This window comes from Aquarana catesbeiana, linkage group LG05, assembly GCF_042186555.1.
Source record: "Aquarana catesbeiana isolate 2022-GZ linkage group LG05, ASM4218655v1, whole genome shotgun sequence".
NCBI lineage: Eukaryota > Metazoa > Chordata > Amphibia > Anura > Ranidae > Aquarana > Aquarana catesbeiana.
The window spans coordinates 456,554,321-456,577,848 of record NC_133328.1 but is presented as its reverse complement, the minus strand read 5'-3'; the positions used below and the strand labels follow the sequence as shown (position 1 = coordinate 456,577,848).

The window sequence follows — 23,528 nt, the reverse complement described above, 5'->3', positions numbered from 1 at the left end:
CTTATTGCGATTTATTTATTTATTTTTTTACCAAAAATATGTAGAAGAATACATATCGGCCTAAACTGTGTAAGAAATTTTGTTTTTTATATATTTTTGGGGATATTTTTTTATAGCAAAAAGTAAAAAAAATTTTTTTTTTTTTTCAAAATTGTCGCTCTTTTTTTGTTTATAGCGCAAAAAATAAAAACCGCAGAGATGATCAAATACCACCAAAACAAAGCTCTATTTGTGGAAAAAAGAAGGACGCAAATTTAGTTTGGGTACAGCATTGCATGACTGCGCAATTGTCAGTTAAAGCGACTGAGTGCCAAATTGTAAAAAGTGCTCTGGTCAAGAAGGGGGTAAAACCTTCCGGAGCTGAAGTGGCTAGACTAAATCCAAAGTTTATCCAAACTAAAAAAAAATATTTTTTTGGCTTAACATACATTTAAATTGTAAGTTTAATCTGTTTTACATTGTCCTGCATCAGGGTTAACAACTTAGATTTTATTTAAATGGATGATTTATTTTTATTTACTAGAAATGAAATATGTAGTCTTGTTGTGGTTCATCTAAAGTGATTTAAGTAAAGGAAAATACTTTGATTATATAATTTGCCTTTGAAAGCCTTAATCAATTATTCTATTCAGACTCTTCCATGCTGCCAAGTGAGTATAATGTGTATCAATGTGTGTTGTAGATATATGCTCCCCTTACAATACCAACAGTACATTGAAAGAGGTGAAGCCCAGCATGTCTGTGGATTTTTGTTAAATGTGCTGCATAGAAATGGATAGGTTGCTATAGTCAATAAATATTTTTCCAGTTTTCTATACATCTGTTGTCTTTTATTAAGGACACAGACTTGTTTTTAAAAGGTTTTTACAACTGTACTGTTAAAGCTTACCGGAAGCCCAATACTCTGGATTGAGTGGTGAGGCGTTAGGACCTTGGCCAGGTTTTTATTGCTTCACTGTCTCTATTTGGCCTCTTGCACACAGATGGAATAATCTGCTGATGTTTACAGATAGTTTCCAGCAGAGGCTGTCAGGAAGATGCTTATGCTCGGTTCACACATGGGCGGCACGACTTGCAGGTCGCCTCAGCGAGGCGACCTGCAAACGACTGCCGGGGCGACTTGCGAGACGACTTCTGCATAGAAGTCTATGCAAGTCGCCCCAAGTCGCCCCCAAAGTAATACAGGAACCTTTTTCTAAGTCGGAGCGACTTGCGTCGCTCCGATTAGAACGGTTCCATAGCACAGAACGGGAGGCGACTTGTCAGGCGACTAGGTCGCCTGACAAGTCGCCCCAGTGTGAACCGAGCCTTAGTAAAAAACGTAATTTAATTTAAAAGAAACAGGTGCGCTAATCTGTAAGAATATTCACAGTGCAAAAATACACATGACAAAAAATTGTCATGAAGAGCACAGAATTTTTCACATATTTGGTTCGCTCGTTTCCATTTTGTATCAGAGTTTGTCAGTTTTTTTCATGCAAATTTTTTTTGCACCTTTTATGAACTAAATCGTATAATTTTCACTTTATGAGTCATTTTATCCAAATTTTTTATTTATTTTATACACTTGTTTTTGTAGGAGTGGACTTTATGCCCTTAAATTTTTGTCATGTGTATTTCTGCACTGTGAATATTCTTATAGATTAGCGCACCTGTTTCTTTTAATTATCTATGCTTAGACGCCTTTCACACTGGGGCGGTTTGCAGGCGCTATTGCGCTAAAAATAGCGCCTGCAAACCGACCCGAAACAGCTGCTGCTGTCTCTCCAATGTGAAAGCCCCGAGGGCTTTCACACTGGAGCAGCGCGCTAGCAGGATGGGAAAAAAAGTCCTGCTAGCAGCATCTTCGGAGCGGTGAAGAGGCGGTGTATACACCGCTCCTTCACCGCTCCAGCCAATTGAAATCAGTGGGGCAGCGCGGCAATACTGCCGGCAAAGCACCTCTGCAGAGGCGCTTTGTGGTGGTTTTTAACCCTTTCTCGGCCGCTAGTAGGGGGTAAAACCGTCCCGCTAGCGGCCGAATACCGCCGCCAATAATAGCGGTGCTTTACCGCCGACGCACCTCCTGTCCCAGTGTGAAAGGGGCCTTATTGTAGGAGTTTGGACCTTTTAGGTTGCAGCTTTTCTTTATTTATACATTTTCATTTATTTATTTGTGTATGATTTCTCCATTTCAATAGTCACACTTCCCTTCACCAGGAGAGTAGGATAAGCGCAGGTTTTAAACCTTTTTTGACAAAAAACGTCATTTAAATTCCTTAAAGACCTCCCATATACATATTTACAGACGTGTAAATTAATATTTCCTCTAACTTCCTGCTGTGTTTACAGTACAGGACGTGAAGTGTAATGGGAGACCAATGGCAAAGATATCTAACAGGATTTAAAGAGGAACTTTGGTCCCCATTTTAGTGGCTCTCCCAACTCCCCTTCTGCGCTGCCATTATGGTCTTTGGGTCCTGGCAGAGCCCTTCAGCACATCTGCACGCGCACAGGAGATTTCCGTAAATGCACAAAGGCAGAAAAGTTTTGAGCTTTCTGTAATAGCTATTTTTGTGTATGCGCTGGAAAGCACAGATGTGGCGCAGGGCTCTGCGGGACTCAAAGAACCGTGGCACATCTGGGACGAGGGCCAAGTAATGCAAATGTCATTCTCGGCCACGCAAGAAATGTGGAGGTTCTGTTTTGCAGCCCAAAAAAATCTTTAAAGAAAAATGATATCCAGCTGAGAGTGAGGGAGGGCGGGGGACGGAGGCAAGGCAATATGAGACTTAAGTCCCATACACACGGGCTGAATGTCGGAAGACATCGGCTGGTTCAATAAAACATGTCCGACATTCAGCCCATGTGTGTCAGCCGGTCCAACAGAAGTCGGCCGTTTAGCCGGCTTCTGTCGGACGTGCATGTTGGAAAACCAGCAGCCGACCAATTCCCGATCAGTGCTCTCAGCCAGCAGGGATCGCTGATCGGAGTGTTCTGGCAGGGGTGGGCAGTCCCCCTGTCAGAACACAACAGCTCAGCTGGGGAGATCACTGTACTAACATCGGATTGTTAGTACAGCAGCTCTGACTGGAGCTGTCAGTTTTTTTACTTCAACCAGGTTAAAGGAAAAAATAAACTGTTAGTGTGTACCAGGCTTTACCTTGTATAATTTTCTTATTTAATATCCTTTACATTTACCTTTAACTGTAAATGTAGTGCAAGGGCCTGACTGATTTATACAAATTGAAAGTGTTTAGGTGTGACCTCATATTATCTAGTTTTGGTAACTCCTAAAGGAAAACTATAGAAGATAATTGTATAATGTATGGCCAGCCTAAAGCCTAATACACTCATTTTTTTCTCATTTAACCCAACAGGTTGAACCAAAAAAAACCTGACAGCTTTGGTTGGAGCCAATGTACTAACAATCCAGTGTTAGTACAGCGATCTCCCCTGCTGAGCTATTGTGTTCTGACAGGGGGACGCCCCCCCATCCCATCAGAACGCTCAGGTCGGCTGCTGGTTTTCCAGCATACTTGTCCGACAGAAGCCGGCTTCTGTCAAACTGGCTGCCATACACAGGGGCTGAATGTCGGACGTTTTTTATTGAACCGACCCGTGTGTACTAGGCTTTCGTTTCGGATGAAGGTCAGCTTTAATGAAGAAGTATCACCACAACTTTCGTCCTTGTTGATTCCCCCAGGGCACCAATGAAGCACTTGGTCTATTCTAATCTGTGCTGTTGTTTTGTGCTGGCTGTCAGACTCCACCCCAGGCTAATGGCCAGTTTATGGGTGTTCCTATGGGGGTGTTGCTGCACAGCACTGAAGCCACCACCCACTCACTTTACACACACTGCCCTTCTTTCTGTATGCCAAGTGGTGCTTCCATTCAATCTTCTGGCTGCTAGTAAACAGACACTTAATGTGCAATGAATGTTTACTAGCAGTCTGCAGATCCATAACCTAGATCTACCAGCAGAATAATAAAATAGATTCAGCATACTCTGTTGTGCTAAATGACAGCGCCCCTGTGCCTGCTCCCAGAAACAAGCGCTGTCAATCAGAGTTAATTCTTTATAAGTCTCGTTCAGTGATTCATGATTGGACAGTGATGGGAGTGGTGGTGCTAGATTCACTTTGTTCCCTGGGACAGGGTAAAAAAAAATTGGATTGTTGAGATTTCTACTTTAACTATTCCCTATTTCATCCAAAATGAAAACAAGTTTTTTTGGCATTAAATACATTTTAAAGTGTTACTAAACCCAGTAATACGAAAATAGTTCTCCCCCCCCCCCCCCCCCTCCTACAGTGCCCACAGCTTATAAATCTTCTTTTTACATTAAAATATTGCCACTATATACCTTTTTGGATGATATGTATACCACGGTTACATGATAAACTGAACAGTTTCTCCAGTGATGAGAGTTCAGGAAGGAGGGGATTTTCGCTACAGCCTGTATACACGCCCACATGTGTGATGTCAATATCATGTGACCCGACTAGCTCTGAGAACAAGAAACTGTTCTCTCCAGCATAAAAGACACAATTGAGCATTTGCAGGTCGGCTATCCTGCCTGTGTTAGCTGGCCTTCCCCAGATAGACAGAGCAGAAGGGGTAGGATCTATGCATACAGGATCAAACAGCCTTTTTACACAATGCAGAGGATTAACCCCTTAAATTCCACAGTGAGTATAACAAGCATGCTGTGCTGCATATACAGATTGATTTTACTGTTGTGGGTTTAGTAACACTTTAACTATGCTTAGTGCTACTAAAGCTAAATTATCATGCATTATTGCCTATCATGTTGTCAGTCCTTATTGACACCACCCTACAGCAACATCCAACCGTGTATGGTTTATGCCGAATCAGTGCTCCTTGTTACCAGTACAGTTTGGTAGTGTTTTAGTGACCCCATGCAGCCATGTTTCAGGGTAAATATAAACATCTTATACAGCTGTAAAGGAAACCTCTACTGAAATAAATATTGGCACTGCATTGCAGACTACCATCTGAAACTACTAGTTCTCTGGCTTCAGTGCTTTACTGGTTACTAATCTGGAGCAAGCATGCAACCAGTAAAGTCATAAATTCTAACTCAGGTCAGTGACTCAGAAAATATGTGACTTATTTGTGAATAATGGAACCATGGAATCCGCTTAACAAGTTGGAATCTAGCATTTTCAGAAACAGAAGACAGCAATAATCGTTTCTATATTTCTGTTGGTACAAGTTTCATTTTATATCATATCAAAACAGGTTTTCCGAAAAAGAGCAAAGTAATTTGCAGCTGTGAAATTATGAATCCTCCTTCAGGTTGTGCTTTACACATCAGGTTTTTTTTTTTTCAGTTTATACATACACATCGGTTTCAGTGTTGTTTGCTGCATGGAACAAATGGTATGAATGGCACATTTTGATTTTTGAGTACTGAGATTGTATGTTCAATTTTAATATTTGCTTTGCTCTTAACAGGGCCTTTGAACAAGCAGGGATGATGTTAAAGGTAGGAAATATTTTATTAACTTTACATTGGACAAACATGTTTTCATTAAAGCGGTAGTAAAGTCTGCTTTTTCATCTATACCTACAGGTAAGCCCATAATAAGGCTTACAGTACCTGTAGGTATAGTGAATATCTCCTAAACTTGCACTGTTTAGGAGATGTTCACATTTGTAGCATCCATTGACTTCACCAGCCCATGCGCCCTGCGCTGTAAGTGCTGTTGACTGTGCTGTCCATTCAGAGTGCTGTGCTGCGTTCGTGACTAATGTCAGAAGGAAGCCGAAGATGGAAGCCCTGTCGGCAATGACAGCACACTCCTAGAGGGATCGACTTTATAGGTAAGTCTATCTATTTTGTTTTACTTTTTTGTTTTTTTATTTAGAGAGTTTACTACCACTTTAAAGCAGAATTTCAAACCTAACTAACTAGATGCTCGTTCCCCCCTCCTAACACTTATGCTGGCTAACCTGTGTAAGATAGGTCTATACACTTGTCTGTCTTCTGGCAAGGCAGAGCAGGAAGTGCCGACAATGGATAAGCCATATCAGCCTATAGGTGATGTTGCCGCTCCAGGTGTTACCAGCTGTTGACAAGCGCTCTCTCTCCTCTCCCCTGCAGCTTCTGCTGGCTGACCCAGGAGATCATGTTAGCAGGGAGGGCTTAAATAGGTAAGTATATACATCTTTCTTACACAGGTTAGTCAGCCTAGGTGTTAGGAGAGGGGAGGGAGCATTTTTAAGACTAGTTTTAGCTTGAATAGCTACTTTAAAGTCCAACACTAGTTAAAGTGGATGTAAACCCAATGTCATCCTTTCTAAACTACTGCCATAGGGGTTATCTATAAGGATATACATGCCTCCTGCATGTATCTTTACCTGTCAAATGTCTCCCCTCTGTCTGTTATGAGAGCTGAAAAACTGCAGATTCTGTGGGTGGGTCTGTTGTCTGGAGCTCGGTGGGTGGAGTCGTGATGTCAGTAGACTCCCCGCCCACCTCTACACTCCCCTTGTCAACATGTGTATTTCTAACACTGAACTTCTGCTATGATCTCTAACATCCAGTGAAAAGACAGGAAAGTAACCACATGACTTCAGCATGCCAAATCATGGTGAGGTGTGAAACAGCCAATCCTTGCAGAGCTGCTGAAGAAAGCAGTGGGGGAGGTGATTTAAAAATACTGCATGTCTCTTAGGCTGAAGCACGAGATGTAAATCACCTGTCACTCACAGCAAGGGGGAGGATTTGACAAAGTTTTTCTCATTTTGTCAAGAATTGTCTCACTGAACAATAAAAGAGGATTACTCAGAGATGGATTAACTCTGTGTGGCAAGACTGGGCTCAAATGATAGGAAATCTTATACTCTACAGTATGATATATTTTTTTTTTTTTTTTCGGGTTTACATCCACTTTAAAACATAGTTTCTGGATTTAGGTAGATTGGGAAGAGTTAGAGCCTCTGTCAGGTTTTTATGGGTTTGGGGCGTGTATACAGACAAAACCGCAATTTTTGTAAAAAAAGGGTTAGGACTTCCAGTAATGTTTTTTTTACAAGATCTGTCGGAGATTAGCTCGAAGAGCAGATTCAGGGAACTCGTCACTGCTGTATCTGGTGGGAAGGAACATCATAAGATTGTGAATAAAGGTAAGTACTAGTGTTAGAAACTTTTTTTGGACAAGGAACTGAGAATTGCTTGTAAATTTTGAGGGTTGGGGAGGTGGTGGTCATTTTTATTATAATCCACAGGCATGAAATTCATGTAGCACTTGGTCCTGTTCTGACATGTTCTGTGGTTTTGCACTAAAAGCACATCTTTATGTCTGTTTATGTTGTTGTTGTGTTGTCTGTTTATGTTGGATGTTTGTCCAGTTTATGGGTGTTCTATGAGTGAGGCAATGGGGTTGGTTTACTAAAGGCAAAGGGGCTGTGCACTTTGCAATGTGCAGTTGCGCCCTACAAGTGCAGTTGCTCCAGAGCTTGGTAAATGAGGTAAAGCTTCAATTTGCAGAGTACCCAATCACGTGCAAGACTTCTCTTCATTTACTAAGCTCTGGAGCAACTGCTCTTACAGAGTGCAACTGAACAGCCTATTTTCCTTTAGTAAATCAACCCCACTATCTCCTGATAGCCCACATTCTAGCAATGTATACTCACCAAAACATACTTCGTCCACCCTGAATGAGCTTTGGTGGTGCTGAAGCTCACTTGGGTGAATGACATCACTGTCCACCTCCCTCCCCTATCCTCCATGTGACAGTGTTCAGGTCTAGTGATTGGCTGCTTAGGGCTAAGCACCTTTACATGCAAAAAGTCACATACTCCCCCATATCCAAAATCCCTGTCTAGTAAGAGCCCTGACAAGGTGACACTGTTTTTATAAACTAAAAACAATCTTGTGGTTTGTGATTCGGTTGTCTTCATTTAATTGTTTTAAGATAAGCTACTGTCACTTCTTACTTTTTACTTATATTCTTAAGAACTAGATGAAGAAACGTAGTCGCGTTGCTGTATTGTTTTTAATAGCTTAAACTTAGGGTAGATCCACCAGAATGCCTGTATGAATAATAATGCTACCATGTTTGACATAATGACAAAATATTGATTAACCATTTACAGCTTGTTCAAATCTTCATTTTTGTTTTTTGTTTTTTTTAGCTTACCTTTATATGGCAGTGCATTTTAATACATTTCAGTAGTTACATGCACATAATACAACCTATAGGGGAGTAAATGGGGGGGGGGGGGGGGAGAAAGATTTCTGTCCAAGTAAGTTTTTTTTTTTTTTCTTTTTGTGATGTCACAATGTAGGAGATGCAGAAGCTCCCAGAAGCCGTCCATTTGATAGAGAAAGCCAGCATGATGTTTCTGGAGAATGGCACCCCTGACACAGCTGCCATGGCACTAGAGAGAGCTGGCAAGTAAGTGAATATGTCAAACATTCACATCGTTCCTAGATTGCTTAAAGCAGAATTTAAGTAAAACAGATATTGCTTAATGCAAGCTTGAGCCCCAGCCTATCAAAAGGCAAGGGGGGGACGGGGGACGGAATGTTCAACTAGCGGATGACAACTAGCGGGCTAATAGGAAAAAAAAAAAAACGTATTCCCCCCATCTACACAAGCGATGTGGATGGGGGAATCCTTCCTCTACTGTGCTGTTGTATTCTTACTATGGGACTCTGCCGCTGTGAGAATAAACTGATCAGTGCTGCAGAGCTGATCGAACGGAATTCACCAACAGTCCTGTTTGAAAGCAGTTGATCTTTAGATCGACTCCTCTCGACCGGGAATGTCCATAGATGGGTCGAAATTCGTCTGGTCCCTGCTGAACCAGCCAAGTTTCGATCTGACTATGGCCAGCTTAAGAGTAGAGTCCCCCTTATTTTGGGGGAGATTTCCTTTTCCTGTTGTGTCACTGGGACCAGAATAAAGGGAAATGTCTTCAGAGGAACAAAGACAGCCACTTGACCCTGTTGTACCCTCCCTAATCTCAATATCCAATTTTAAAGTTTACTCCAAAATGTTTAAAGCCCAACTCCAGGCAAAGATTTAGGTTGTGCATTGTGCATCAATTGCCTTATTTCTCAGTCTTGATTCCAAAACCTCTTCCTAAATCATCCCGCAGTGTAAAAAATCAAAGTCACAGTTTCCTCTTTAACCACTTCCCGCTGGAAGGCCGTCCTATGACGTCCTGGATTTGAAGTGGTGATATCTGGATAATGCTTGCAGCTACAGGCATCATCCAGATATCTTTGTTTTCAGCCAGCGAATCCCTATCTTTTGATAAGCCAAACTAGTGGCTCATGAGCCACTAGATGGCTTTTAAATAAAAAAAAAAAGGGGGGGGCATCCCCTTGGGCTCGCACGCAAAAGCAAACACATACATAGGTTGCGCCCGCATATGTAAACAACATTCAGACCACACATGTGAGGTATCGCCGCAAACGTTAGAGCAAGCGCAATACTTTTAGCACTACACCTCCTCTGTACCTTTAAACTGGTAACCTGTAAAAATGTTTAAAGCGTTGCCTATGGAGATTTTTAAGTACCCTAGTTTTGCGCCATTCCACAAATGTGCACAATTCTAAAGCGTGACATGTTTGGTATCAATTTACTCAGCGTAACGTCACCTTTTGTTTTTTACCAAAAATTTGGCTATCTATGTTTATTTTTTCTTTTTTTTTTTTTGCATTAAAAATCATGAAAGTGTAGTTTTTCCAAACAAATTGTGTTTGAAAAATTGTAGCGCAAATACTGTGTGACATAAAAAATTGCAACAACTGCCGTTTTATTCTCTAGGGTCTCTGCTACAAAATTTTTTATATATATATATATATATATATAAGATGTTTTTTTACATGTAGGAGAGAAATGCCAGAATTGGCCTGGATGCGAAGTGGTTAAATCAAGTTAATTTCCTGTCCTGGGGACCTGCTTTTTTTTTCTGCTTTTTATCCTCTCGGCCACTGGTTCCCTTACCACCCCATGAGTTCTCCTACTCTGGTGTCTTTGAGAAAGGACCCAGCTGCTGCGAAGTGTTGCTTGTCCACCAATAGCAGACAGTGATGTGGACACCTGAAGAAGGACCCCAGGAAGTAAACAGAAGAGAGAAGGATTGTCACAAGACCATGGCTTCAATGTAAGTAAAATAGGCTTTTTTTTTTTTTTTTAATGCCAGTGGATAGTTAGAGGTGCTTGGGAGGAGGATTTGCTAATATCCTGGAGTTGGGCTTTTAAGGAATTATGGAAGCTAATAATCCTATTTTATTGCCATACTACCCTGTGAGACTGCACAATGTAACCTTGTGTCTTTAGCTTACATTTATATTATATGATGTACCATGCTCTTTGTGTCCAATAAAACGTTTATTGAAAAATGTTAAAAGACTTTATAAAAAATGTTTTTGCTTTTAGATGTACTTTTGATGTGAAATATTATGAGCATTCTTCTTTTGTATCTTAGGCTAATCGAGAACGTCAATTTGGAAAAAGCTGTTCAGTTATACCAACAATCCGCATCCGTCTTTGAGGTGTGTTTCCTTTTACTGCCCCATGTTTCTAACAGTTAGGTACACGAAGAAGGAAAAAAATTAAACAAAAAGGACCCATGTCTCACTATTCTTCCTCAGCATGCCATATCTCAGATATAAAACAAGTGTACAAGGTCATATCTTTAATTGTATAGATATGGTCTGCAGTATGTAAGTATAGAGATGCCTCTACCTTCCATGTATCAGTGGTCAGGCCTGCCAGTGTGTCACTTGGACATGTAACACTTCCCATATCAGAAATGTGTCATTTACATATATAACTACATAAGAATGTTTCTATTATTGGTTGCTGTCATATCGGAAGGAAGATTGGCTTTTTATATCTCTTTGGCTAGAATTCTTACCTCCGTTCAATAGCCAAGGCTGTGACACAACCAAATGATGGACTCTCCGTAGAATAGCTTTTAGAGGGTAACATCTTCATTGGGGCCTTATTGGAGGTTGCACAAACACAAAATAATGTAACAGGATTAGTACCATTGGGTGGGTGGAATTTACTTTCAATTGACCTTTTATGTCTCCGATCAGTAGCCTAACCATTGGAGGAAAAAAGTAAATACAGTTTGTACTACCTTTTAGGGTTTTATATAATGGAGCATAACAGGCCCACTTTAGGTATGATAACAGAGTCTAACAATGTCTGAGTTGTGTAATTGTTCCTTTTTTGGCTTTAGAATGAAGAACGTTTACGTCAAGCTGTGGAACTTTTAGGGAAAGCGTCAAGACTTCTAGTGAGAGCTAGACGGTAATGCACTCACTCATGGGTATTTGTGAGGTTCAAGCTGAATGCCAGGAATTCAGCTACTTTGTAAAAGCTTCAGGCACACCATGATTGAAGTCTAACAAGGTCCCTACCGCCTCGTAGACTTTTATTCTCATCTGACAGGTTTAATGTGCTCTAGGAAGATAACTTCTGAAGGTCTGACGTTGTTCACTGAGATCTCAGTTAATTCAAGAGCAGTTGCTGGAACTGCTATGCCCGCCCCTCCTCTCCTGCCCATTCACAGAAGCCTTTGTATTATGTGAACTCATTCACAAAATGCAAAGGCTTTTGTGAATGGGCAGCAGAGGGCATAGCTGCTGTGTGTGCTTCTCTCCTCTCACAGCTGGAGTGACTATCCTCATCTAACATGTAACCGGTCCCTCTCTGGTTTTTCAAGTCTCCATCCCAACCTGTTGCACGTCCACAATCTCTGAACATCAGTTCTCTCACGTTCTCTTTAGCATTATATATACTGAACATAATGTGTGGTCCCTTGGTGATGTCAGAGGCCACAATTGAGACCCCCTATACCCTGTAAATTTACAAACACTTGTAAATTAGCATTTCATTTACAGGTTCATACAACTCCGTGGATGGTGAACAACTCATAGTGCATATTTTACAGAAACCATTGTTCAAATGACGATAAACTCTGCTTTATAAATAGAAAATTCTATTTAAAGTGGTATTAAACCCAAAAAATGTAATCTATAGCAGATTACCATTTATTGGATGTGGTGGCTGCATTCGTTTTCTTTTTTAGGCTTTATTTCCACCCTCTGTTTTCACCTGGTGATCTTTCCAGTAACACGCCTCCTGTATTAGTGAAACATCACTCTGAATGAAGGAGCACAGGGGGCACATTAACACAGCAGCATTGTCAGTCATCTGATCACATTGGATAATACCGTTTTAGTTTAGAATCCGCATTCTAAGTAAAATAATATGTTTCTCAGTAAGCTTTTAATATACTGCCTTTAGGCTCGGTTCACATATGAGCCACATGCGGCTCACAGCAGGGGTCCGGTGCGTGCTGGTTCACCGGACCTGCTGTGGAGATATGTGAACTGGCTCCATAAAGAGCCGGTCAAAATCTCCTGCTATTGGTAATTGGATGCGGGGATCCCGCATCCAATTCGCAATGGTGTGAACCCAGCCTTTAAGTAAACTCATGACACTTTTCTTTTTTTTTTTTTTTTTTTTCATTTTGAGATTTATATTTGTGTGTTTTATGTGCTTCGTTGGCCCCTATTTAATTAATCTATTTATTTTTTTTAGTGATGCCCGAGTTATCCAAAGTTAAGTGTAGACATTGATGGGTTCAATCTCAGATACTTTTATTTTGTGGGGACTGTGCTTGGAAGATCTCTGGCTTCCATTTGTGGCATTGCACTGTGTGCTGAGCAATGTGTAGCTAGATCAGTAAACAGCTCAGGCTAGATACTCCGTTTATTCCAATGGGAAGTCCAGAAGAGGGAACCATGAGCACATTGCTCATTGAGGTTGGATAGACATTTCTCTGCTGGGATCACCAAAATGCACCTGCCTGTTTTGGTCTACAAATCAATCATGGTGTCCCTGTTATGTCCTCTTGGGTCCTAGACCCAGGTTGTACACAACACCTAAACCTGTCCAAGTTAAGATTAAGTGCTGACCCCTCTCAGTGCCATGCTCTATCCCTGGCACCCAGCTCTCAGAGCCTTTCCTGCCCACTGAAGTTTTCTCATTTGATAACGAAATGAGAATGGCAGCTCTAGGCACCAGGAGGGGTCTGGCTTTAGTTTGACTTGAGCAATCATGCATTGGACACTGCATGATTTCAAGGCTCCATTTAGGTTCTGGACCTAGGACCCAAGGGGACACCATTTGAAGACTAGCACAGATACTTCAGTACCGCTGTTATCTTGGCAACGTTTTAAGACAGGTCAAGTTCACATTAAAGATAATGTATTATTGTCCTCACATTTGATTTGATTGAACAAGGATTTTTTTTAGGTTTGTTTTTTTTTGTTAAGATATAATATTGATAAAAACGTATTCCTATCAGCACCAATGTATGTAATTTAACAAACACAGGTTTATAAAGGGATTATTTTCTTCTCCAAGCGGATAATCCGATCAGTATTGGTTTTGTCCTTATGCTGTGTACAATACAAATTGAATGAATGCTCAGTAAATCTCATCCTGATGCAACTGTAAATTTTTTTAGTCTGCATTCAGGATTCTCGTTTGTCATGGCAACAAACCATCATAATCATTTAAATCAGTTCCCTGTAATGGCCACTGAAAGCAGAACTTCACTCAAAAAAAAAAAAAAAGTTTGCTTCCTTCTCGCAGCCTTTAACTGTATGACTTAAAGTGGATAAACAACTGGCGTTCCTCGCTACTTAACAACCCGCTGACTGCTCACAGTAAATATACTGCGAGCAGGCGGCGGGTACAGGCAGGATCACATGCATGTACGTCACCAGCCTTCTTCCGGGTTTGACCTGTGCTGTGATTGGACACTGCATGATTTCATCTGAAATCTGCTGATTGGCTGTGTCCAATCGCACACAGAGTTCTGTTTCACAAAAACACAGAACTCTGTGTACTGTAAACAACGATCTGGCAGTATCTTTTAACCAAAAAGCAGGGATAATAAACAGCCAGATAGTAAAGTAAAAGCAGCACACATTATGCATTGCTAGGTACACAGTTAACCTCTTGATCGCCCTAGATGTTAACCCCTTCCCACCCAGTGTCATTAGTATAGTGTCGGTGTACAGTATTATCACTGATCACTGTATAAGTGTCACTAGCGACGTCCGTGTCAGTGACCCTTCCAGATGGTCTGTTAGTGTCAGCTTGCCCGCCACCCTATCACAGTCACACTATAAGTCTCTGATCACCGCCATTACAGTATAGCATCTTTTAGCTGTGTAAATTCCAGTGTATATATACCATAGTTTGTAGATGCTATTACTTTCGCACAAACTAATTAATACACACTTATTAAGATTTTTATTTTTTTTACCAAAGACGTAGCATAATACATTTTAGCATAAATTCATGAAGAAATTTTATTTATTTTTTTGGATATGTTTTATAACAAAGTAGAAAACATTAGATTTTTTTTCTTCAATATTTTTGGTCTCCCTTTATTTATATAATACAAAATAAAAAAAACCCAGTGGTGATCAAATCCCACCAAAAGAAATCTCTATGTGAAAAAACATAATATAAATTTCTTTTGGAACAGTGTTGCATGACCGCACAATTGCCAGTTAAAGTAGTACAGTGCTGAATAGCAAAAAATGCCCAGGTCATGAAGGGAGTAAAACCTTCCAGAGGTCAAGTGATTCAAGTAAAATTCTAAGTTTAATTTTACTTTTAACTAGTTAATTTTGGGGCAGAAAGATACAGCTGCTGTGATGATGAACTTTAATAGCTTTAGCTACATACAGTAACACAAAACAATGGGTTCCCCTAAGTGGACTTTCCCGGCACTTGCATAGATAAAGAAAAAGTATAAAGGTAGAAGACGTTATACATAGTAAAAAGACATTTGATTTTATTCGTGTTGAAAAATACAAATGTTAAAAAACAAGCAATAGATATCTAGAGTAACATAGTAGAACTACATAGTGGACATGATGAACATCAAATAGTGAGTAATGGTGGAATGCTCTTCTCAAGCCCGACGCGTTTCGGGATATTTTTTGTTTATAAAGTCCTTCTTCAGGGGCATAGTTGAGAGAGAAGGGTTCATCTGAACTGATGGGATGTAATTGTTTGCTTGTAGAAAGGAGATTTTTGTTAAAAGCAAGGAAAACCACAGAGAAGGGGCAGGATGTGGGAGTGAGCAGTAGTGGTATAGCAAGTATAGAAGCTTATTCATAGGTAGTGGGGGCTGCAAATAGGTAGGTTGCAATCTCTATAGAGGAGTATGTCAGTGCTCCCGTCCCGCCCGACCCGGGCATGCGCAGGCCAGAGCGGTATGCTGAGGTCACAGGAAGCTACATACAGTAAGCGGCAGCAGTACAGGTAACTTCCCATCTGCTTCAGGCAAAATGGAGAAGCCATTCAGGAGAAGATTTGTATTTTTATCAATGAATACAAGGCTGCCTTTGGTTGGCCAAGGTAGAGAGGCAGATAGATGATGGTACCATAGATTGGGAAAAGCAGATTTACTTACCTGGTTCTCTGCTTCTGCAAGCTTCTTTGCCCTGCAAGACTGGTTCCCGCAGGTTCTACTCCCATCAGACACCCTCTGACATCATCAAGACAGATACAGGGACCATCTCCCTGCATTGGACATGAAGACACTGAGGAGATGTCCACTGCCAGGGCCGCCTGCCAGAGGAGCAGAGGATTCAGTAAGTGAACTGCTTTTCCCATTCCCTGGACATAAATGAGCATTTAACCGATGCAGTGCAAGTGCAGCCCACTGCATGGGAGGACTTTCACTTTGCCTGGAGCTGGGCTTGAAGAAAACTGGGCTTTGAATGTTATTGATGTGACCAACTTGCTGTACAGTATTAATGGAGTTTTTTTTTCTTTACTTTGTAGGCTAGATGAAGCTGTGGCATCTATTCAAAAGGAGAAAAATATGTACAAAGAAATAGAAAATTATCCAACATGTTACAAGGTATGAAGTGGTGTAACGTATGCTACTTTTTCCCTAGGAAACTTCTGACTTTAATAGTATAGTCCTACAAGTTAGGGTGTATACTACAATACAGCAATAGTTTAATGGAATTGTGTACTTCAGCAGTTATAGCCCATACCGCAACCTATCACTGCTTAGCCCTAGAGAGGGTTTTTTTTTTTGTTTTTTGCTAAATGGAATTTGATGGCAGCTTTTGCCCATTAGTGGTCTCTGCCAGATTTTATTTTTTCCCAGGACTGTACTCAAGTATTGTACCTACGATTAGGATGACAAAAAAATGTGACTGGTTTGTCAGTGTTCTCTACTTGCATGCTGCAAACACATACAGACATACTGTATGCATTAATGTGCAAATTGTAATTGTATTAATTGTTTAATGCATCATTCAGTAAATGCAAATGGAAATTTCATTGTATGTTTTTATAAAATGACAATTAAAGTCATTTTATTATCTTTACCAGGTTGGGTTTGATTTAAATCAAGTTAAGTTAAATTACAATTTAAATCGTGATTTAAATCACAAGTAAAAAGGCTTAATTTAAATCAATTTGATTTAAATCATAATTTTTAAAGAGCAACTGTCATCTCTGTCACGCAGTGGCTCCTCCTCTGATCCGCTGTTGACTCATCGACAGTCCCATTCACTTTAATGGTACGGCTGGTGATGCGGTAGTGACACAACAAGGTGAGGGATGTGGCGGCAGCAGGTGAGTGGATGCCCGCTAACAGGCGCTGCCATGATGGATCTGAAATGACAGGTGCTCTTTAAATGTAAGGAATCATTCTTGCTGGTAGTTAAAATCTTTAATATTTGCAAACAAAATGAAGGTTTCCTATTTAGAATAATAAGCTGTCTGGTTAGTAAAACAGCAATATCAGAACTGATTCAATCATACAGTTTGTAGTGTACATAGATTTCCAAACCAATGGGATAAAGGAATATTCCTGAACTTTGTTTTATCTCATGGTTACTGTGAAATTGTGTGAATGCATCAATGCAGTGCATGTTATCTCAGCTTGCAGAGCTTGGATTCATTGAACGAGTTTACCAAAAATGTAAATATTGCAGAATATACAGCCTCATGCTACATAACCAAGCTCAATTTCATGCTGAATAACTAAACTAAATTATTAATGTATCTTAAATATGAAACTATCTTTAGATATATTTTTACTCCAACAGTATTTTATTAAAATAAATTTGATTAAATTTTTTTTTTTTAAATCATTGATTTTTATCCACCCTGATCATTACTCAGGAGACTGAAATACGATCTAGAAGTTTACAGCCAGAGCATGGATATCTTCCTTACAGTAATACGTGAACTGTCTTAGATATGTACTCTTTATCAGTGTAATGAGAGTAAGAAATATAGACCTCAATGCAACTGAGTAAGAAAAGTACTGCTAGGGGTCTATATATAAAACATTCACTGTGCAGGTACCTTAACCATTTGCATGGGCATCATTAAATAGGTTGTAAAGCCTGAAGGTTTTTTACTTTCATGCATTCTGTGCATGAAGGTAAAAAACCTTCAGTGTGCAGCTCCCACCACAGCGCCCCCCTAATACTTACCTGAACACGATCCCAATCCAGCGATGTGCAGAGAACCGAGGCTCTCCCGAGTCTCTACGCTGCTGTCCAGCACAGCCAGTGAGGAGGGAGCGGGGGGACTGTGTGTCTTATGGACACTCAGAGCAGGGCTCGGGAGCAAGCACACACAAGTACCCACATAGCAAGCGGCTTGCTATGAGGGCACTCGGCATGGGAGAGGATCCCAGAGTGCCAGCGGAGGGGGACCCAAGAAAAGGAGGATTAAGGTTGCTCTGTGCAAAACCCTTGCTCAGAGCAGGTAAGTATAACATGTTTGTTACTTTTTCTAAAAAAAAAAAAAAAAAATGAGCAGCTGGAAAGCATGGAACAGTTTCAGAAGCAGTGGGTTGGGACGTCCCACCTCCTACCGCTCGCCGGTGTCTCTCTCGGGCTTATTGTTTCTGCCGGCTTGCCCGAGAAACGATCCACCGGTGGCGCTGGCTGGTCAGTGGCGATCAAAAAGTATATCATCTTTGATCACCTCTATGGCTTTGGAGGACCGGAACGAAGTCATGAAGTCACTTCTGGACCAGGTTGGAAAAAAAACTTTTCTTTTTTTTTTTAAAGCAAAAGATCAAATGTTTTCTTTTTAAATCTTTTTTGCTTTTAAAGGTAAAGAAGAGATCTGAGGTCTTTTTGACCCTAGATCTGTTTATAAAGAGGGCCTGTCATCCTTATTTCTATTACAAGGGATTTTTACATTCCTTGTAATAGGAATAAAAGTGATTAAAAAAAAAGAAAAATTCAAGGGACAATGTAAATCTAAAAAATAAAATTAAAAAAGAAGCGAGCACATACGTAAGTCGTGCACACATATGTAAACGCTGTTCACACCACATGTGAGGTATCGCCGCGAACGTTAGAGCGAGTGCAATCATTTTAGTACTAGACCTCCTCTAAGTCTAAACAGGTAAACCTGTAAAGGAGTTTTAAAAGGTGATGGAGATTTTTTAGTACCATAGTTTGTCGCCATTCCACGAGCATGCGAAACTTTAAAGCGTGACATGTTAGGTATCTATTTACTCGGCGTAACATCATCTTTCACATTATACAAAAAATAGGGATATATATTGTTCTTTGTTTTTTCTTTTTTTAATTCATTAGATCATATGAGACATTTGCGGTGCTCCTATGAAAAGTTAAGGCATCTGCACTGTGAATGTCCTATACATAGACCATTAAGTGTTGTGGACTAAAGTGATTCTCCTTTGACGTATTCCTTCCCTTTCAAAATAGTCTTATTTCATGTTTTTGTGATCTGGCTAGGCTGTACACATAACAGGCTTTTATTTATAACTGATTCTATGCTGTTTTATTCAGAAAACCATTGCCCAAGTGCTAGTACATCTACATAGGAATGACTATGTGGCTGCTGAGAAATGCGTCAGAGAAAGTTACAGGTGGGTGTTGATGCAGAACATGCTATTATTCAGAGTTATGCTTTTTGTTGAAGTAAATAACAAACAGATCCTATTGATAATTGCTTCCTGCTTTTTGAAGGCTTTAGGCTTCATTCACATGGGCATACAGTGCCTTGAAAAATATTAATACCCCTTGAAATTTTCCACAGTCTGTCATGTTATAACCAAAAATGTAAATGTATTTTATTGGGATTTTATGTGATAGACCAACGCAAAGTGGCATATGGAAGAAGGTGGAAGGAAAATGATAAATGGTTTTCAAAATTCTTTACAAATAAATATGTGAAAAGTATGACGTACATTTGTATTCAGCCCCCCTGAGTCAATACTTTGCAGAACCACCTTTCGCTGCAATTACAGCTGCAAGTCTTTTTGGATATGTCTCTACCAGCTTTACACATCTAGAGAGTGACATTTTTGCCCATTCTTCTTTGCAAAATAGCTCTGTCAGATTGGATGGATTTGGGTCTGGACTTTGACTGGGCCATTCTAACACATGAATATGCTTTGATCTAAACCATTCCATTGTAGCTCTGGCTGTATCTTTAGGGTCATTGTCCTGCTGGAAGTTTACAAACCAGCATGCTTTACTGCACAGACTGATTTTCCTGTTGTGGGTTTAGTAACACCTTAAAGCCTAACTTCAGTCATTTTTTTCATCTTTCCATCTATTAAATCCTCTGCTTTTGTTGTTTTAACTTCGGATAGTAAGGGCTCTTTCACACGGGGCGGATCAGTGATGATCTGCCCCGTGAATATGCGCTTGCTCAGCGGGGATCGCGCCGCGATCCCCGCTGAGCAGGAAGATGACAGGACCTGTCAGAGCGCCACTCTCCCCTATGGGGGATCGGATGATGAGGGACCGTAGAGTCCGTCGTCACCCGATCCGAAAACGGATGGAAAAGTAGGGTTTTCCTCCGTTACACTTTTTCGGATCGGAACGGGTCGGATGTCAGTGGACATGTCACCGCTGACATCCGACGCTCCATAGGGATACATGTATGTCCGTTTTTCATCTGAAAACGGAAGGATGAAAAACGGACATATGGATCGTCCGTGTGAAAGAGCCCTAAAACATTTTTTTTCTGCCAATAAATACCTTATACAGCCCAAAGCTCTCTCTCTCTCGTGCACTCTCTCTCGCTCTCTCTCTCTCTAGAGAGAGAGAGAGTTTGCCAGGAAGGGAGGGGGATGAGTCATAAGAGGGCCAATGAGAGCTGCCGATCTGAAGGTGTGTGTCTGTAAATCCAGGAAGTGAACAGGCAGCAGCTTCAGCTGCCCACAGTTAAAATGATTGCAGCCAGACTTAGAGTGAGATTTCTGCAGCATATTTGGCAAGTACAGAATCACAGTATATATAAAATAATATGCAAAAGTGGTTTGAGGGAAACTTCAGAATGGCAAAGATGTTTTTATTTGAGCAGTTTGAGCAGACTGCAGTTCCTCTTTAAGGCTTCGTAGAAGCAGAACGAGTTAGTTAAAAGAGACGTGTGGCACTAAAACAAAAAACATATAAATTCACCCTTGTGGCTGAAACACTGATCCAAAGCTGTAGCTGTTCTCTCAGTCTCTATGACTGAGAACTGAGCGATCACATGAATTCTGATTGCTCAGTTCTCTATCTTCACTGAGCAGAGAGCATTGACTGTCCGTCAGCAGCCTTCTGCTCTGCCCCTCCACTGCTCACTGCAGCATTGGGCTGTGGAGTCGGTGGGAGCGTATGGCTCAGGCTCTCAGCAAGTCACTGAGGGACTGAGCCAGTTGCCAGTCAGGCATCTGAGCAGATCCTGACATGGTCAGGATCCCTGAAGAGCCTGGACCTCATCTGTGACATCAGCTGACAGCGGGCTTTAGCCCACTGTCAGCTTAATCTGGGTCACAGAACTGCAGAACTAAGTGAATTCTTTCACCCACAGAAGTATGGCCAAAAGGGCTTTGGCTATATTTCTCCTTTAAATTTGTAGATGTGCCTCTGTATGTTGTGCTTGTACCACTGCATGCTAGACTGGGGCTTGTTATCTATAGGGTTGTCAGAAATTATGACAATGATTTTTTTTTTCTTTATAATACTTTTAAATTTGATGTATCTAATGTTTGGTATAATTCAGGCATTGCTGTGTAGACATTTATTGTATTTAGCTTTGTTCACTCCATTAATCTGATTAATTAGACGCGGTTTCAAACTTTGCTATTATTTTTACACGCTCTGCAAGCTGATGGAAAAGGGTTTGCAGTGTAAGCATTTTGCCAGTTGTTCTAAGGTTTGTGCTTCTTTCCTAAAAGTCTTGTCAAATGCAACACATACTCACCCAGAGAGCTTTTTCATTGAATTATTTTGTTTTGTTTATTTTATAAATCAATATTAACTCAATTGTGTGACCTTGTCTGCAATAAAACCAATTTACCAAACCATTGGAGTGTACCACTAGTAATGGACAGACTTCTATTTTATATTTTTTTTTTGTGGGGGGAATAGAAGTCAGCAAATTATTTTGGACTCCTCAATCACTTAAAAAGTTTTGAAACAAAAAGCAACGCAGAACAACATTTTTTTAAAACCCTGTAATCATGATGCAACCAGTGATTTAATGCATGTTAAAGCACGGAAGTACGGGTGTTCGTATCTGAGAGTTTGTTAGCTAAACTGTTTTACCTATGCAAGGTTGAATTTTATACCTTATAAGTAGCCCCTTGGCTTTTCTTTTTTCAAAAAACTGTTTGTATGGTGTCACACTATTGGAGTTCCTTTTCTCCTTATGATCCATAACTGGTCGTGTTGATCCTGCTGCGGTCCATTTGAGTGTGGTTTCTATAGAGGGTTTGGCCCCATATCGGAATGTATCCAGAGGATTTCTTGCCTTATACCCCGTAGAGGGATAGTCTGCTTGCCTGTTTCGACCATCCTAGCAATGATAATAATAGGTGGTCCACACCATCTGGTAAGCGACCCTGCTTACTGGGTGTGAAGGGTTACTTGAAGCTCTGCATGACTTTTTGGTGGTGGATTTCAATTGATTATTCACTTCTATATGGACTTTATATATGGAATTTTTTTATCACAAGGACTTTTTTGTACACATTATTGATTCAATTTTATGTTCAACATATTTTGCTAGTTAGAGTTTATGCACTGCACTTTATTGTGTGCTGAACGCCTTGGTTATGTCACTTGGATTAATTGCTGCTGTTATATAGTGTCTATATACTTAATTTTTGTTTTTCACTTAGCGCGGTATAACACTACCCTTTAGAGGAGTGGCAAGCCCAGCTACAATAGTACACTAAGTTGGCTGGGAGAAGATAAGACAGCTGCAGGAACGGAATACATTTGATCGGCTGTGACAGTGAGGCAGAGGACAGGGGAAAGAACAAGGAAGATTTATAGGCTGGGCTGACAGGAGACAGAAAAGATCAGACAGAAGGAGGAATACAGGAGTGAAGGACGGAAGAGACAGAGGGGCGCAATCAAATAACAAGGAGAAGGATTGGAGGTTACTTGCAGGGAGGGGGGGCGATATCAGAGCGTGAGGAATGCAAGAATCTGGCAGGAGGAAGGGGAAGAGAAAGAAAGAGAAAGAAAGTTACAATAAGAGGAAGAAAGAAAGAGAAAGAAAGTTACAATAAGAGGTATACAGGAAACATGAACAGTCGCACTGGGAGTGCAGCTATCATCAGAGCACTGAGCCGCTCTGTGAGAAAATGGCAGGACACAGGAGGCTGTTAAACGGAGTGGAGCTTGACAGCTGCATAAGAACTTGTTAACTGCCCGAGCCCTCCTCTTGAATTGACAGGGCCCGGGCCCTCCTCCTGAATTGACAGGGCCCGGGCCCTCCTCCTGAATTGACAGGGCCCGGGCCCTCCTCCTGAACTGACAGGGCCCGGGCCCTCCTCCTGAACTGACAGGGCCCGGGCCCTCCTCCTGAACTGACAGGGCCCGGGCCCTCCTCCTGAACTGACAGGGCCCGGGCCCTCCTCCTGAACTGACAGGGCCCGGGCCCCGTACACTAGGGCTGGTGGTCCCCCCCTTATCAGTGGCCCTGGGGTACACCACTGATAACCTTAGACCATTCAGAGTAAGAATCATTAACGACTACTCTCTGAATTCTGTCTTTTAGCCATTTTTCAATCCATTTACAAACTGATCTTTCCAAGCTTGTAGACTTTACCTTACACATGAGCCATGTGTGGGGAACTGTGTCAAACGCTTTTGCAAAATCCCGCTATACAACGTCCACAGCCACCTCTCTGTTAAAGCTTTTACTTACCTCTTCCTAAAGGGCTCTTTCACACGGACGTGTCCGTGTACGGAGCCCGCTGACAGGTCCCACTGTGCAGCGACAGGCCTGTCAGAGTGCCACTCTCCCCTATGCGGGATCGTATGAAGACGGACCGTAGAGTCCGTTGTCATCCGATCCGCAAACGGATGGAAAAGTAGGTTTTTCCTCCGTTACACTTTTTCAGAGCGGAGCGGGTCGGATGTCAGCGGACATGTCACCGCTGACATCCGACGCTCCATAGAGGTCTATGGAGGGTCCGTTCAGGTCTGCCTAAAAAACTGA

General features: G+C 41.2%; 1 protein-coding gene across 1 annotated transcript in view; it reads left to right on the top strand.

Moving 5' to 3' along the window:
• The window catches only part of NAPG (NSF attachment protein gamma), a 37,226-nt gene that overhangs the window by 6,816 nt on the left and 6,882 nt on the right, over positions 1–23,528 (top strand). The window contains exons 4-10 of the mRNA XM_073631336.1: positions 633–650; positions 5,461–5,491; positions 8,299–8,408; positions 10,453–10,519; positions 11,215–11,285; positions 15,855–15,933; positions 18,869–18,948. Of these exons, the coding sequence (XP_073487437.1) occupies positions 633–650; positions 5,461–5,491; positions 8,299–8,408; positions 10,453–10,519; positions 11,215–11,285; positions 15,855–15,933; positions 18,869–18,948 (456 nt within the window). The remainder of the gene's footprint in view (positions 1–632; positions 651–5,460; positions 5,492–8,298; positions 8,409–10,452; positions 10,520–11,214; positions 11,286–15,854; positions 15,934–18,868; positions 18,949–23,528) is intronic.